General features: G+C 53.7%; 1 protein-coding gene across 5 annotated transcripts in view; it reads right to left on the reverse strand.

Moving 5' to 3' along the window:
- ADARB1 (adenosine deaminase RNA specific B1) overlaps positions 1-14,296 on the reverse strand; it is a 137,444-nt gene that overhangs the window by 32,061 nt on the left and 91,087 nt on the right. For 3 of the 5 annotated variants that reach the window (XM_049627714.1, XM_049627713.1, XM_049627717.1), the window contains exons 4-8: positions 12,880-13,814; positions 9,143-9,257; positions 6,934-7,102; positions 6,155-6,303; positions 4,938-5,169 (exon numbers count right to left, since the gene is read on the reverse strand). In XM_049627714.1, the coding sequence (XP_049483671.1) occupies positions 4,938-5,169; positions 6,155-6,303; positions 6,934-7,102; positions 9,143-9,257; positions 12,880-13,814 (1,600 nt within the window). The remainder of the gene's footprint in view (positions 1-4,937; positions 5,170-6,154; positions 6,304-6,933; positions 7,103-9,142; positions 9,258-12,879; positions 13,815-14,296) is intronic. The other 2 variants (XM_049627715.1, XM_049627716.1) reach the window with 2 other exon arrangements.

Below are 14,296 nucleotides of genomic sequence, written 5' to 3' on the forward strand. Positions count from 1 at the left end.
ACCCTCCTCTCCCCATGCCTCGCCCTCTGCATCTCTTCATCTGGCTGTTCCTGAGTTATATCCTTTTATAATAAGCTAGTGATCTAGTGGGGGAGATGTTTCTCTGAGATCCGTGAGTCACCCTAGCAAGTTAACCGAATCCAAGGAGGAGGTCCTTGAGACCTCCAATTTACAGCTGGTTGGTTAGAAGCACAGGCCAACTGGAGGCCGCCCGGCTCATGTCCTCGTTAGAATGTGAGGAACCAATCCCTCCCCGACACGTATGACAGAACTGGATTCAAAATCTAAACGGCAATCAACACACTGTAGTACTGGCAAAACAAGACACGAATAGATCAAGGGGACAGAAGAGAAAGCCCAGAAACAGACTCACATAGACACAGTTAACCGATCCTAGACAAAAAACAAAGGCAACACAGGGAGCAAAGAGAGTCTCTTCAACAAGTGGTGCTCAAACAACCGAGGACCCATGTGCAAAAAAATGAATCTGGACACAGACCCTACACCCTTCACGATAATTAACTCACAAGGATCACAGACCTAAATGCAGAATGCAAAACCATAACCCCCTAGAAACAACACAGGAGAAAACCTAGGTGACCTCGATATGGTGATGAGTGTACATACAGCACCGAGGGTGCAATCCACGAGAGACAACATTGATGAGTTGGACTGCATTAAAATTTAGAACTTCGGCTTGGGTAAGACTAACGTCCACAGGATGAACAGACAAGTCACAGGCTGGGAGAAAAATCTGATAAGTGACTGTTATCTAAAACATGTGAAGAACTCTTAAAACTCAACAAGAAAACAAACTACCACGTTTTTAAAAATGGGCCAAAGATCTTAACAGACAGACAGGTCATCACGTTTGGGCTCCTGTGAAGAGCGCTGCAGTGAACGCGGGTGAGCGAGAATCTGTTGGAGACCCTGCTTTCAGTTGTTGGGGCGAATGCCCAGAAGTGGGATGGCTGGGTCACATGGCAGTTCTAGCTAGCGCTCTGACGAGCCGCCACACTGTTCCCGTAGCAGCTGCCCCATCTACATTCCCACCAGCCGCACTCAGGGTTCCAGCTCTCCACGTCCTCGCCAACACTTGTCATCTTCTGTCTTGTCCTGTTTTGTTGGCGGGGACATCCCCATGGGTGTGAGAGGGTGTCTCGGTGTGGTTTTGGTCCACGTGTCCCGGCCGATTGGGGACATCTTCCTGCACTTGTTGGCCGTCGGTGCATCTTCCCGGAGATGTGGCTTTTCAAGTCCTTTGTCCGTTTTTGAATCGGGCTTTCTGTTGTCGATTTTTAGTAGTTCTCTACATGTTTTCAGAGTTTCTTACAAAACTGAACATATTCTTACCACGTGACCCAGCGATCACACTTGTTGGTATTTACTCAAAGGAGCTCAAAACGTAGGTCCGCACCAAACCTGCACACAGATGGTTTACAGAACTGCCAGCGCTGGGAACCAGTAAGGTGTCCTTTGGGAGGTGACGGGCAAACACACGGGTGTGTCCAGGCAACGGGATGGTATTCGGCGCTAAGAAGGAGCAGGCCGTCACGCCATGAAGACAGCACGAAGACGCCATGAAGACGGAGGGTCCGCGAGTGCATTTCACTAAGTGACAGCAGCCAATCTGAAAAGGCTACATCCTGTATGATTCTATCTGTGTGACGTTCTGAAAAAGGCGGGACCATGGAGACAACAGAAAGCTCAGGGGTTGTCAGGGGCTGGGGAGAGGAAGGGGTGACAGGGTGGAACACAGAGGATTTTCAAGGCAGTGAAAATACTCTTTATGACACCCTAATGACAAATACACGTGATTAAGTAACTGCCCAAACCCAGAGAACATGCCACACGCAGAGTAAAGCCTCATGTAAACTACGGGCTCTGGGTGACTATGATGTATCTGGGCAGGTTCATCATTGGAACAGATGCACATTCTGGGGGGTGTGCATGTGCGGGGACACAGAGTATATGGGAAATCTCTGTACACTCCTCTTAATTTTGTTGTGAACCCAAAACTGCTTTTTAAAGATATAAACTCTTGGGGCGCCTGGATGGCTCAGTCGGTTAAGTGTCTGACTTCAGCTCAGGTCATGATCTCACAGTCTGTGAGTTCGGGCCCCACACTGAACTTTGCGCTGACAGTGCAGAGCCTGCTTCAGATTCTGTCTCCCTTTCTGCCCCTCCCCTGCTCATGCTCTGTCTCTCTCAAAAATAAATAAACATTTTAAAAAATTTAAAAAAATTAAATTAAAAAGTATATATATAAACTCTTAAAAAATGGTTAATGTGATAGATTTTACATCACATGTTTTTGCCACAATAAAAATAAATCGTGTTTGTCTACATCAGCAACAATTATCCAGAATACACAATAGATAATAAGATAATTCTCACATGAATATAGGAAGTATGAAGTTCTAGGAATTAATCCATCAAAACTGCCCGGCATATAACTGACCCAGATGACAGTTCATGTATGGAAAAACATACAATACTCATGGAGGGACTGGTTTAACTTTATGTTCATTCTTTCCCTTTCAATCCATAATTCCACAATTCCATATAAAATCTAAGCAAGACACGTGGTGCACCTGAGAAGCCGATTCTATAATATGTACAGAAGAACAGAGGCTCGTAAAAAGCTACAAGTGTGATGAGAGAAGGATGAAGAACAGTCTTATCCAACCAGACCTTTAAACACACTAAAATGTCAGAAGTGTAAAAACTGTGGAACCTGTACTAGTACACTGGATTATAGAGACTCGAGAGGCTAGGAGCCTAGGAGCAGCCCCATCTTTGTAAGGGTGTTCAGTATATTACAGGGACGCCTTCACAGATCAAAGAAGAGGGTCTCGATTATTTAGTAGACGTTCCCAGGAAAACTGACTCGCCATACTAAAGTAGTAAAGCCACATTATTATTTACAACACAAATGTATTAAAAGGCCTCAATTTGCTAGTAAAATGATAAAAATTTTGGAAAAAAGTACGGGAGAATATTTTCATGCCCTTAATTTGAGGAGGAATTTCTTAAATAAGATTCTAAAAGTACAAATCACAGGGTGAAAGATTAACGGGTAAGGTTCTAACAAAACGAAGCGTTTCTCCTCAGAGCGTGGCACGGACCAAGTGAAGACGGGGGTCTGGACTGGAGAAGACACGGAACCTTCTCCGACCATCAAAGACTGCAAAGCAACTACAACAAGAACGTCTGCCGGTCAAGATGACAAAAAGCATGAGATGCAGAAGACGAGTGGGTAGACGGTGTGAACAGGTCACTCCAATGAGAAAGATGAACGAATGCACAGCTGCTCCACACCCCACAGAGCAGTTTTGAAACGAGGCAGAAACCAGCCTCACGCACCGTCGGTGGAAGCGTACACAGGCGTGACCCTTCTGGGCGCGGCAGAGACCCGTGAAGTCCTGCACGTGTGCAGCAGAGACCCTGGACGGCAAAGGTCTATGACGAGCCACGCTCACGAAAACTCCAGGCTGTGCTGTGGTGGAGAGCAGACCCAAGTCTCTATGGCGAGGGCACGGATGCAGCACGGCCATGACTATGGCAGGGTCTCTGCAGAAACCAGCCGTTTGTCACCGCATCGGGGACAGTGTCCAAACACTGGGTTGAATGAAACTACGAGACACAGAATAGCACCTAAAGCACAATTCCGTTTCTATGAATTAACAACATACACATAAATACCCTAAAATGACACCACCATGTATTTTTCCAAGGCCACACACACACACACAAGTGAATGGATGGTGGACAGGAAGGACACATAAAAAGCAAATTCATCAAGGTGGGCACAGTGTGCACCTGTACCTAAGGGCAATGGACCACAGCATATGCTGATTCAAGTTCTGTGCACCTGAGGCTCTCTGACAAGGTCCTTGCAAGAAAATCAATACAAAGACCTTACAGACGACCGAACAGGTACGTGCGTGCACATACACGCACGTCAACCGTGACGGTTTTGGAAGAGCAGTCAAGAACCCGATCACGACGAGCCGCACAGCAGAGCTCTGAAAAAGGAGGCGATCTTTGTCTTAATATGCTTTTGTGCCACCCAACTTCTCGCACCTACCTATGTTACTTGCCTTTTTTTTTTTTCAAGTGAACGTTTGTTAAAAAATAAACAAAAAGCTACTGGAACACCAGCGTCTGACGAAATGAGGCCTTCTAAAATCTGGCCCGGACACATCTTTGTCTGAAAGAGCCTTTGTCAAGCAAACACAAAGTATCAAGCAAACACTGCGTCTCAGCCGCCCCCGCCTCACTGGAAGCCACCACCCCCAACACGGGATGCTAGGGACACTCTGCACTCACAGAAACCCCAAATGGTAACTGTGGGGAACAGGACCACTAAGCTGGCATCTAGCAAGAATGAGAACACCCTTAGTTTTAGTTTTCTCTGGGAGCAAACCGTTTTACAACTTTTTTTTTCAGAGAGAGAGAGAGAGAAAGGGAGAGAGAGAGAGAAGGAGGGAGAGAGAGGGAGGGAGGGACAGGGAGCATGAACAGGGGAGAGAGGGTAGAGGGAGAGAGAAAGAGAATCCCAAGCAGGTGCAATGCTCAGTGCAGAGCCCGGTGCGGGGCTCGATCCCATGACCCTGGGATCGTGACCTGAGCCAAAATCAAGGGTCACGCTGAACTGACTGAGCCCCCCAGGCGCCCCTGGGAGCAAACTATCTGCAGCACACAGATGCCCCGATGCCCCGGAAGTGCACGCGCAAACGCAAGGGCGAGGCAGAGACGCAGCCCGAAGGACGGCAGCCCGAGGCCCAGCTCGATCCCCTCGAGGCGGCCCCCGACACACTGGGTGGGGCCCCGGTCCCACAGAGGGCGCAGGAGCACGGGGCAGGACACGCAGACGACACCAGGCCCAGAGCGGTGGACGGCGCCTGCGGGAGCCCGCGGGCGGGAAGCCTTACCGGGCCATCTTGTCGCTGCAGGACATGGTGAGCAGCCTCTCGCCCTGCAGCACCCCGTCCCACGTCTGCAGGCTGGCGTTGGACCGCACCGGAATCGTGCCTTCGCCAGACTCTATTTTCGTCCGCAGCTGTCCTCTGGCTTTGCGGTTTGGATGCCTGTCCGCTGGTTCTAGGAGAGGAAGGCCAGGTGAAAGTCCTCTCCTCTCCTCACGGGAAACAAGTGCAGCAGCCCCTACACATTTAAAGTCGAGTTTATGCCCGGGTGCACGTGCTCACTACACAGTAAGTGACAACCGCACGGGGCCCTGGGCAGGAAAGGCACCGTGCAAACCAAAGTCATGGAAGTAGGTCCTAAAGAGCGCTTCCATTTTAACCAAAATGTTTACTTTCTATCATTAAAAATGAGCTGAGGCAAACAGGACAAAATGCTGACGTTCGCTAATTCTAGCGGATGGATATTTGAGTGTTTGTTACATTTTTTCCCTGCATTTTTAAATTTTCAAAAATATATTATGGGGATGCATAAATAATGCAGAGGGAAGCACATGCACAAACATCTAAAGTGATTGTCTGTGGGTGACAGGAATACGGGGGATTGGCAGTTTTTCTTAACATTTTAAAAATACGTAGCCACCATCCAGAGTGAGAATGTGTTACTTTTATAACCAGAGAAAATCATGCACTCAAATGTTGTCTTTGCAATAAATAACGCTTAAGCTGGGGAAAAGACATGAGGACACAAGTTACTATCAAATACAAGCACCAACCTCATATGCAAACACGGGTGGAGGCAAATGTGATGCGACAGGGCCCCCTTTGCACTGGTCTGTGCTGCTTCTGAAATTTCAGCCAAATACCCCAGGTACACACGCATCGAGTCACAGTTCCTCACAAACACAGATGATGCGCACCTCTGATGTACAGACACAGACTGTCCAAATTTAAATACTAAAAGCAATGTTGGTTTGATAGCCTCACTCTATTCTAATTGCTCAGTATATCAGAATCAACGTATTTCATTAAGATTTTCTAATCAAATTACCAGTGGAAAAGAAAAATCTCCTGCTTTTATATATTCCTATCAGATCACTTTCAAGGTGACACTCTTCAAAAAAAGGGAGAAAAGGACGTTCACGCAAGTTTCCTCTTGCATCTGTTACTACGTAATCACCAATCTCCTCGAGACGTTGCTACTTGCTGAGCACTGGGTCTCGTACCTTCCAGAATCGGCTCGTGCGGCGAGAAAATTCTGGCGTCCCCACAGGGAGACGTGCTGATATACAGATGGAACTGAACGCTCTCCTTCAGCCTGAAGCCGCCGCGCTCTGACTTCTGAAAGACGGACCTTTTTTGATCGTCTTTGCTACTGGAAGGAAAAAAGTTGCGAAAAGGAACTTTAAAGCTGTAGACAAAGTCTAGTCTACCACGGTTGACGATGACTTTCAGAGGCCAGTGTTTTCACCAGGGTACAGATAGGCTGCAACGACAATATCTGCGTGTGATGACAATGAACGCAGTTCCTGTCCCCCCAATAATGAAGTTATCGGAATGCGGGTGACCTCCCCTCCTCCGCGTTTAGGACTTCAACACAGACGACACACAGAGACGGGCGCATAAAGGAAAGTAGCTTGGACAGTTGGCCTGCTGTCTTTGCGTACGGGGACCACGATGGGTGGCCGCGGTCCCAGGTGGCTTAGTTCTGCTCACACGCATGCTGCGCAAGACACAAGCACACGGTCTCGAACAGACTTCAGATCTACGACTGCGCCAGCGGTCAGCGCACGTGCGTGTGTGTGGCACCTGGCCAGCTCTCGTCTGTACCTTGAGCCTCATGGGAAAATGGGACCCAACCGCACTGCTGCCAATAAAGTTACTGTTTTAATTAAAGAGTTTTTCAGAGATTATAGAAACAACGAAAGGTTTTGCAGTACATTCTGATGGGAGGGGAATATTTTTTGAAAACTGCTCCCTTTAGTTATTTACTTAGTGCACTTACTTTAAGTAAAGCTCAAGCTGTGTATAAAGAAATCTGAGCAGGGACCTCCGAGCTACTATCTCCGCGTGGCAGTCATTTAACGCAAGGCCACGATCACTCATGTACTCGCCATTAATGCACTTTGTTCCCGTAGAGACACTTATCACCTTGGCATCTTTCACATCTGTGCCTGAAAAACAAACGAGACGTTATTCCTCTGAAGGCACAGGCACGCGTGCCTACCTGCGCTCCCGGGGTCTGCGTGCCTTCTCAGTGACTTCCCTTCCGGGCTGTGAGCCGACCACTCAGCCCGTCTTCATGCGCACGCCCGCCCCTACTTCTTACCAGGGCAGACCCGGGCTCCGCAAAGCACTTCCCGCTGAGGACTCGCTGTGCAACGTTTCTGGGAAGCCAACCTCCCTGCCTCTCTAGTGCACAGACTCTGAACCTAAGGGACTCATTTCCTCTGGACGCAGCCCCGCTGGGTACGGGTAGGGAGCACCGGGGAAGGGTCGACTAACCGGTCTGGCAGTTAGTTTTGAAATTAATAGCAAAGCACTAAGGAGGGTACGAGGAATGGCTCACAGAGGGATGAGGAGGAAAAGAGAAGTAACTCACAGTGTCCTGCCTAGGAATGCCTGTCACCATCTAACTGTACTGGGAGTGAAGCCTGCTGGGGACTTCGGGCACGGGAAACGTGTCCACCCTGACAGGCGCGGGGCAAGGCCTGGAAAGCCTGACGGTAAACCGCACTTGCTATCAGCTGAGTGCAGGGCGTGTGCCCCAAGCGGTAGTTAGGTGAGGGTTTCACTTCAGTCCTGTGGGGTCCTCTGAGGGGCACGCGACCACTGTCTCCGTCTCAAAGATGAGGGCCCTGAGGCCCAGAGGGGTCAGAGCCTGCCCAGGGTCATTCAACCACGGGGATCCCGAGCTGAAGCAGGCCAGGTGACGTCAGGGCCACGGGCCAAGGGCTGTGTGGTGCTGCCTGCAGGCGTAACCTGTGGTGCTGAGCAAAGGCCCCGAGTGAGATGCACACACCACGATGCAAAACGCCCCGGGAGCCGGTCCGCGCCCCCTGAGCCCAGGAGGAGAGCCACACGGAAGGGCCGCCCGCTGCTCACGCCTGCCGCTGGCGGAAGCCCAGAGCCTCGCCCCGGGAACGCTGCATGTCAGTAGCTGAAGCATTCACCCCTCGGTCATGTCGAGAGCAGCAGCAGAGAGAGAGGGAGAACCGGAGACAACACAGGCTTCAAACCCCAAATTAAACTGAGACCCCAGGTCACGTCCAGAGCCCTTCATGCTACCGCAGACACACTCTCAGCTGTGCCATGGTAAACACATCGTGCACGAAAAAGCCATCATCATTAAAGCAGCAGTCACGTGTCCTAGGGCATCGAGGGCTGGATCAATGCCAAGGGTCATGGAATCACATCCTGTCCACAATCAGATAGAGGAGAGCGACCTCGGGAGAAAAGGACGGAGCAGGGACCCCACAGAGGACTGAGGTGTTCCCCCTGGCTGGCAGGTGTAGACAGATAAACCACTGGCTTGCTCTCTGGCCCTAGGGCCGGATGTCTGCACACGGCCCGCGGGGCTGAATGGACGACCCAGTGTAGAGGGCCCCACAAGGAGCCTCAGACTCAGCCCCAGCCTGGCCAGCTGCAGGGACCCAGCAGGGGGCACGGCTGTGGCCTCCTGCTCTTGGGGTGGTCCAGGAGCAGGAGCTGCTGAGCGTTCTCACCTCCGGGTGAGGGAAAGAACTCAGAGAGGGCGCCTTATCCTGCTGGGACTTCCGGATTCATTTAATAGGGTTTCATGTGTCACCCCAAAGCGTGCTTTTTACCCAAGCAATTTCTGCTCTTGCTAGAGCTGCTCATCTATCTGCCCAATAAAAGTCACACACAAACTATCTGGAGGCATCACCATTAGTCGGGAAGTCAGATACGTCCCACTTTCAAATGACAGAAGTGCATTTTGCTGCCCTTTTCCAGAGTAGATCAAAACCACTCATTTATGGTTACAGGAACCAGACATTAATGCAGTGTGCCGTCTCCAAATAAAAAACTGAGGTTAAGAAACTGAACATTTGTAGGTGCAATTCCTACGTTTGCATATGACAGGGACTCTGAAGAATTAGGAAGATAGTTCCCGCTAGGGTCCCAGAGATGGTCACAGTCTGACCATCTTCCCCTCTCTTTTAGGCGTGAAGAAAGGCACCCCAATGTTTTACCTGTTGTCATGACGATGCCGGCAAGAACTTTCCTACGTGCGTGAGGAGAGGAGAAGTTGTCCGTCAGGTCACCGAACTTATCCAGCACCAGGCGAGCCACGGCATCTGCTAACACCTGAGGACCACAGCAGGGAGTCAGGGGCGCGGCCCGCACCCACCCTGTGCACACCAACACTGCGGTCCCTTCAGAGTGGCCTCATAGACGGCTTCTCTTTTGGAAAACCACACAGGGAAATCTGGCAAACAAGCGCGTGTGAGTGAGTGTGTGTGTGTGTGTCTGTGTGCTTTCCCTTCAGAATGCTCCCCGGAAACAGAGGTCCAAGGAATTCGAGGCTCTGGATGGACTCCTTCAACAGAGTCTCACAGACAAGGACGGTCCAGAACCGGTGCCACCCGTCTGGTCCACCGGGATCCCCTCGGACGAGGGAAGCGGGGCCACCCCGGGCCACCTGCCCCGCACGCCCTCTGCTCTGCACCAGGCTCTCCCAGCCTCCGGGGCCATACTCCCGGGAGCATCAGGGCTTGTGAAGGAAACGAAAGTGCTTCTTTCCCTCAACACGGAAGGGCTGCCATCGGCTGGAGGGCCGGCGGGGCCAGGGAACATCAGGGCAAGGACAGGGGCGGTGTGTGGAACCCCGAGCCCCACGGCAGTTCCCGCAAGGCGCCTGGGCCAGGCCGGGGAGCAGGGTGCGAGTGCCCACAGGGACCCCTGTCTTCCTCCCTGCCGTGGGGCAGCCAGCCAGCCTCTCGTGCCTCGGTTTCTCCAACGTGCAAACCAGCCGCCCTGCCCTGCCCAGAAACCAGCACTCACGAGCGTCCAGCAGGGTGTTTCTCACTCGGCCCAACCGGCCGCGGGCAGCACCAGCGGCTGCGCTCTCCGAGGGAAGGGGTGAAGGGCTCCTGACACGTTTCCATGCCCACAGCCTGCACCGGAGGACGCTGCTCAGGAGCAGACACACCTGGCAGAGCGTGGCCGCAGTCCCACTTTCACGGCTCACAACTCATCTCGGGCATCAGGGTTTGGGGAAATGCCGCCTGACGGGGGCGTGTGTGAAGAGCCGTGTCCCCACCGAACCCACACCTGTCTCGGCAACCAAACGGCCAGATCCAGTGTCCCAGCTTGGCCCCTAGGAAAACACTCCCCAGATGAACAGACACGTCCCGCATCCCGAATGACGACTTATTCTGAAGAACAAAAGTTGCCATGAAAGCTCTCCTGCTGCTGCACCGGAAAATACCAGGGAGCCCAGGAAGACTGCGCTGGAGCCAGAGGCGTGGGCGTGGACACAAGACACAGGGCGGGGCAGCAGGCCTCCCCCCCCCCCCCCCCCCAGCCTCCTGTCCCACGAGGAGGGTCCACGCCACACACGTGGCTGCAGGCCACACGGTGGTGAGGCTATCAGAGTAAGGATCACGTGTTCCAACTTATATAAAAGAACAAATCCTAAGAGAGGCTAAGGATAAGCCAGAGAAAAGAAAAGCGTCTGATGGAAGGTTTGGCAAGGTTCTAAACCACGGAGCTCAGAGATGTGCAGGTCGGGCCCTTACGGTGACACGGACTCGTGAGAGGCAGGCACTTGGGGCACCCGGACAGTTTTTCTTCCCCTTAAAGAGACTGTGATCTCATTCCTACAAGTAAGGAAGAGACTCTCCCTCTGCACGTCGGGTGCCACACGAATCACACCCGTGTCCCCACGGCCCCAGGCAGCGCCCAGGAGCTGCGAGGCCCCGGTCCAAGGCTGGCTGTGGCGCTGGCCGCTTGGTTGTGCCGCGTTAACAAAATCCACTACCGGCAGGGGCTGCGGCCGCATCTCTGGGTTTAAACCCTGGGCCACCACCAGGAACACGATGAAGGTGAAAAGTCCTACGGGCAGGGAGGGCCGGCCCAACGCCCTCAAGGGTTACTCCAGGAAAGCAGTGAGGATGCTCACCATTCCAGGATGTACGTCTGGAAACCTCCAGGCCAAAGGCAACACAGTCCAGAAATAAAGCTGTAAGGGCTGATTCTGCGAAGGCCACCCCAGGCCCTCCCAGGAAAGCATGAGCATGTCCTGGGCTCCCGAGGGGGCTCCAGAGACACCACGGTGGGGGCGCTGTGAGCAGAGACAGGACACCTAGCTCCACGCCTGCAGGCCCCCTGGGCCCCGACCAGAGGTTCAGAGACGACCACTGGGCTCCTGCAAGAACTCGAGGCAAGTGGCATCAGGCAGGGCTGAGAGCACCCCACCCTGTCCCTCACACGGGATTCCCACAGACGCCCCTCCCCAGTGAGGCCCCCCGGGGCCCCCGGTGGAGCAGAAGCATGGGGCCAGGCCGGGGAGCAGGGTGCGAGTGCCCACAGGGACCCCTGTCTTCCTCCCTGCCGTGGGGCAGCCAGCCAGCCTGCAGCCAACCCAGGCATCTGGGGCTCACGGGGTTCGCCTCAAACACGACAGCAGGCGCCACAGGAGTCAGGTGGCCTCAGACGCTAATCTGCACCCAAGCTGGAGCGCGCTGAGCCACGGAAGCCCGAAATACATCCTCTCTAGGGGGCCGGCTTGTGGAATCTTCTGAAAAATGTCAGCAAGGGGTCAAGAGGGGAAGTGATTCTTTGGTTCATAAAAGACCAGTAGAATATTCTGAATGGGTTACTTTATACTGATGTCGCATTTGGTTGCTTTAGGCAAAATAAAGTTTCTTTTTCCAAAACCTTGCACTACTGGCCATTTCGGGAGGTTACCCTGACTGTGTCCAAAGACAACTGGGAAGCTGTTGCATCCTGGATTCTTCTGAGACAGATGCAAGTTGTCCCATGTGGCAATTGGAGCCCTTCATTTTTTTTCCCATCAAACCAGTTCAGATTTTATCTTCAGCAGTAATACTTTGACAAAAAGGAATAGAGAAAGTCATCAGGTTTTCTCTCTAAAAGAGTAATTTTTACACTAGGCCAGAAAAAAAAACCCGGGTTTCCAAGAAGAGAAGCAAGACGTAATCAGAGTCGTAGGATTTAGAGATGCCAGCTACAGCTGTTTCCCCCTCCTCTCTTCCCTTTTCGAGTCAGCCAGGAGCCCGCCCTGAAATCCTGTCTCCACCCTGGTCTTACTCGGGAGGGCTGTCCTAGGCCAAGCAAGTGTGGCCACCTACCTCCAGCCCAGCAGGAGGGAAGCCCGCACGGATCCCAGGTACAGACTCCCGGGCCCCTGGAGTGCCACCAACGGGTCCCCTTCCTTCTCCCACCTCTGAGAGGCTCACAGACCTGCTATGGTGCGCCCTCTGCCTGGCTGGCCCTTGGCCTTGGGGACCGTCAGAGCTGCGGGACACCCGCCCTGACCCAGACGCGGGCAGCCTCACTTCTGTGCTCGGGACTCTCTGGTGAGACTTTGCAGGGAGCACCGCTGAGCTGGGATGTGGTCCCCGTGCTCTGGTCACAGGCTGCTGTGGGACACGGGTCCCCACAGAGGCGGACGGTGTGGGAAGGGAGCCACGGGCTGCCGTGCGGAGTGGGGCAGGGCTCAGCCTGGAGAGCGCGAACGGCACTGCTCTGGGGGACAGGGTTTTGTGGGTCCCGCCCGCATGTGATGGCCCTGGACGGGCTGCCCGGCACAACCGGTGTGGGCAGGGCAGGGCAGGGACACCTGGAGCCAGACTTACCGGTGACGCGCAGACGGGGCGCCAACAGTGACAAGGAGGAGCGAAGCCCTGTCTGAAAGCACTGCCAAGACACGACCACCGTTTCTGGCAGCACCACAGTTCCTCACCTGCGGTAAATGCAACTGAAGGCCCTCGCTGGGGATGGGCTGGCGAGACGGTGTTTGATCCAAGTGCAAATTAAAAATGGTCGCCAGGGCAGACTGCGCAGCCCGGGCCTTGGCGAGCTTTTTGTTCCGGCCCGAGCCCTCGAAGAACTGGCCGTCCACCACCACAGACATGACAAAGCTCTTGGCGTGGCTCTCCCCGCTCTCCGACAGGAAGTCGTACTTGAGCCCCGGCCGCAGCTCGTTCAGGATCATCACGGGGTTCTTCCCGCTCGGCGGCGGGAACGGCGGAGGGCCAGGCAGGGGAGGCTGCGCGAGGCCGGCGGGTGCCGGGGACGCGGCCAAGCTGAGGTCCCCGCTGGAACTAAAGGAGTCGTCCCCGTTGGAGCCCAGGTAGAAGGGCGCATCCGACCTGTCTGGGGTCTCGAAGCCGTTGAAGAGCGTGTCGGGGAAGTCAGCCTGGTCGGACGTGAAGTCCGTGTTGGCGGACAGGGTCCTCCCCATGGCCAGGTGGGCCTCAGAGGCGTTGGGGAACTGAACGAAAGAGCGCAGGGCCTTCTCCGCGGCGTGCAGCTTGGCCTTCTTCTTGGTGGGGCCGGAGCCCTCGAACACCTGCCCGTTCACTTCGACGGACATGACGAACAGAGGCGCGTGCACCGGCCCCGTCTGCGACAGCAGCGCGTACTGCAGGCCGGGCTTGATCTCGTTCAGCTGCATCAGGGCGTTCTTGGGCAGCGCGGGCCCCGGCGGCCGCCTCCTCTTCTTCAGGCGGAACTTGGCGTGGCCATTGCTGCCCTCCTCCAGGGGCCGCTTCCGGCCGGTGCCACCACCGCCCCCGTTGGAGAGCAGGGCGCCCTCGCCAGGCCCGGGGGCGCTGCCGTCCGTGGGGAGCGCGCTGTCCAGACCGCAGCTTTCCTTAACATCTGTGCTGCTCGAACCTGCGGTGCCCAGAAAGAGTAACTTACAACGCCTTCGTTGCAGGATCTTGTAAATGCAAAATTTATAGATTCCTTTATCTCTCTTTGTAACTGGTTAAGTGATGTGTGCTTATTCACTCTGCCTCTGGCCGTACGTGCAAGAGCTGCACCTTCAACCCAAGAACTGCCACCTGCACCACGATGGGCAACTGTACGTTTCGCTAACTCATGGCCAACGCCATTTGCGACTACTGCCCCCAACTGCTTTTGCGTTCAAGGGTGGGTTTTTAAAACAGTTGGTTTCTACAAGAATATTCTGAAGCACCTAGAGATGCTTTACTCAAGCTTATCGGGATGTGGGGTGATATATTAATCCTGAAAAAGCTTCCCTCAGTAAGTCCAATGTCAGTATTGACACACGTTCTCCTCCTTTTCAATGTCACTTGCTCTGACTGTGCCCACACCGGGCTCTGGACCGCAGCACCTCCCGGAGCAGGGCCGGG

Source organism: Panthera uncia, chromosome C2, assembly GCF_023721935.1.
Source record: "Panthera uncia isolate 11264 chromosome C2, Puncia_PCG_1.0, whole genome shotgun sequence".
Taxonomy (NCBI): domain Eukaryota; kingdom Metazoa; phylum Chordata; class Mammalia; order Carnivora; family Felidae; genus Panthera; species Panthera uncia.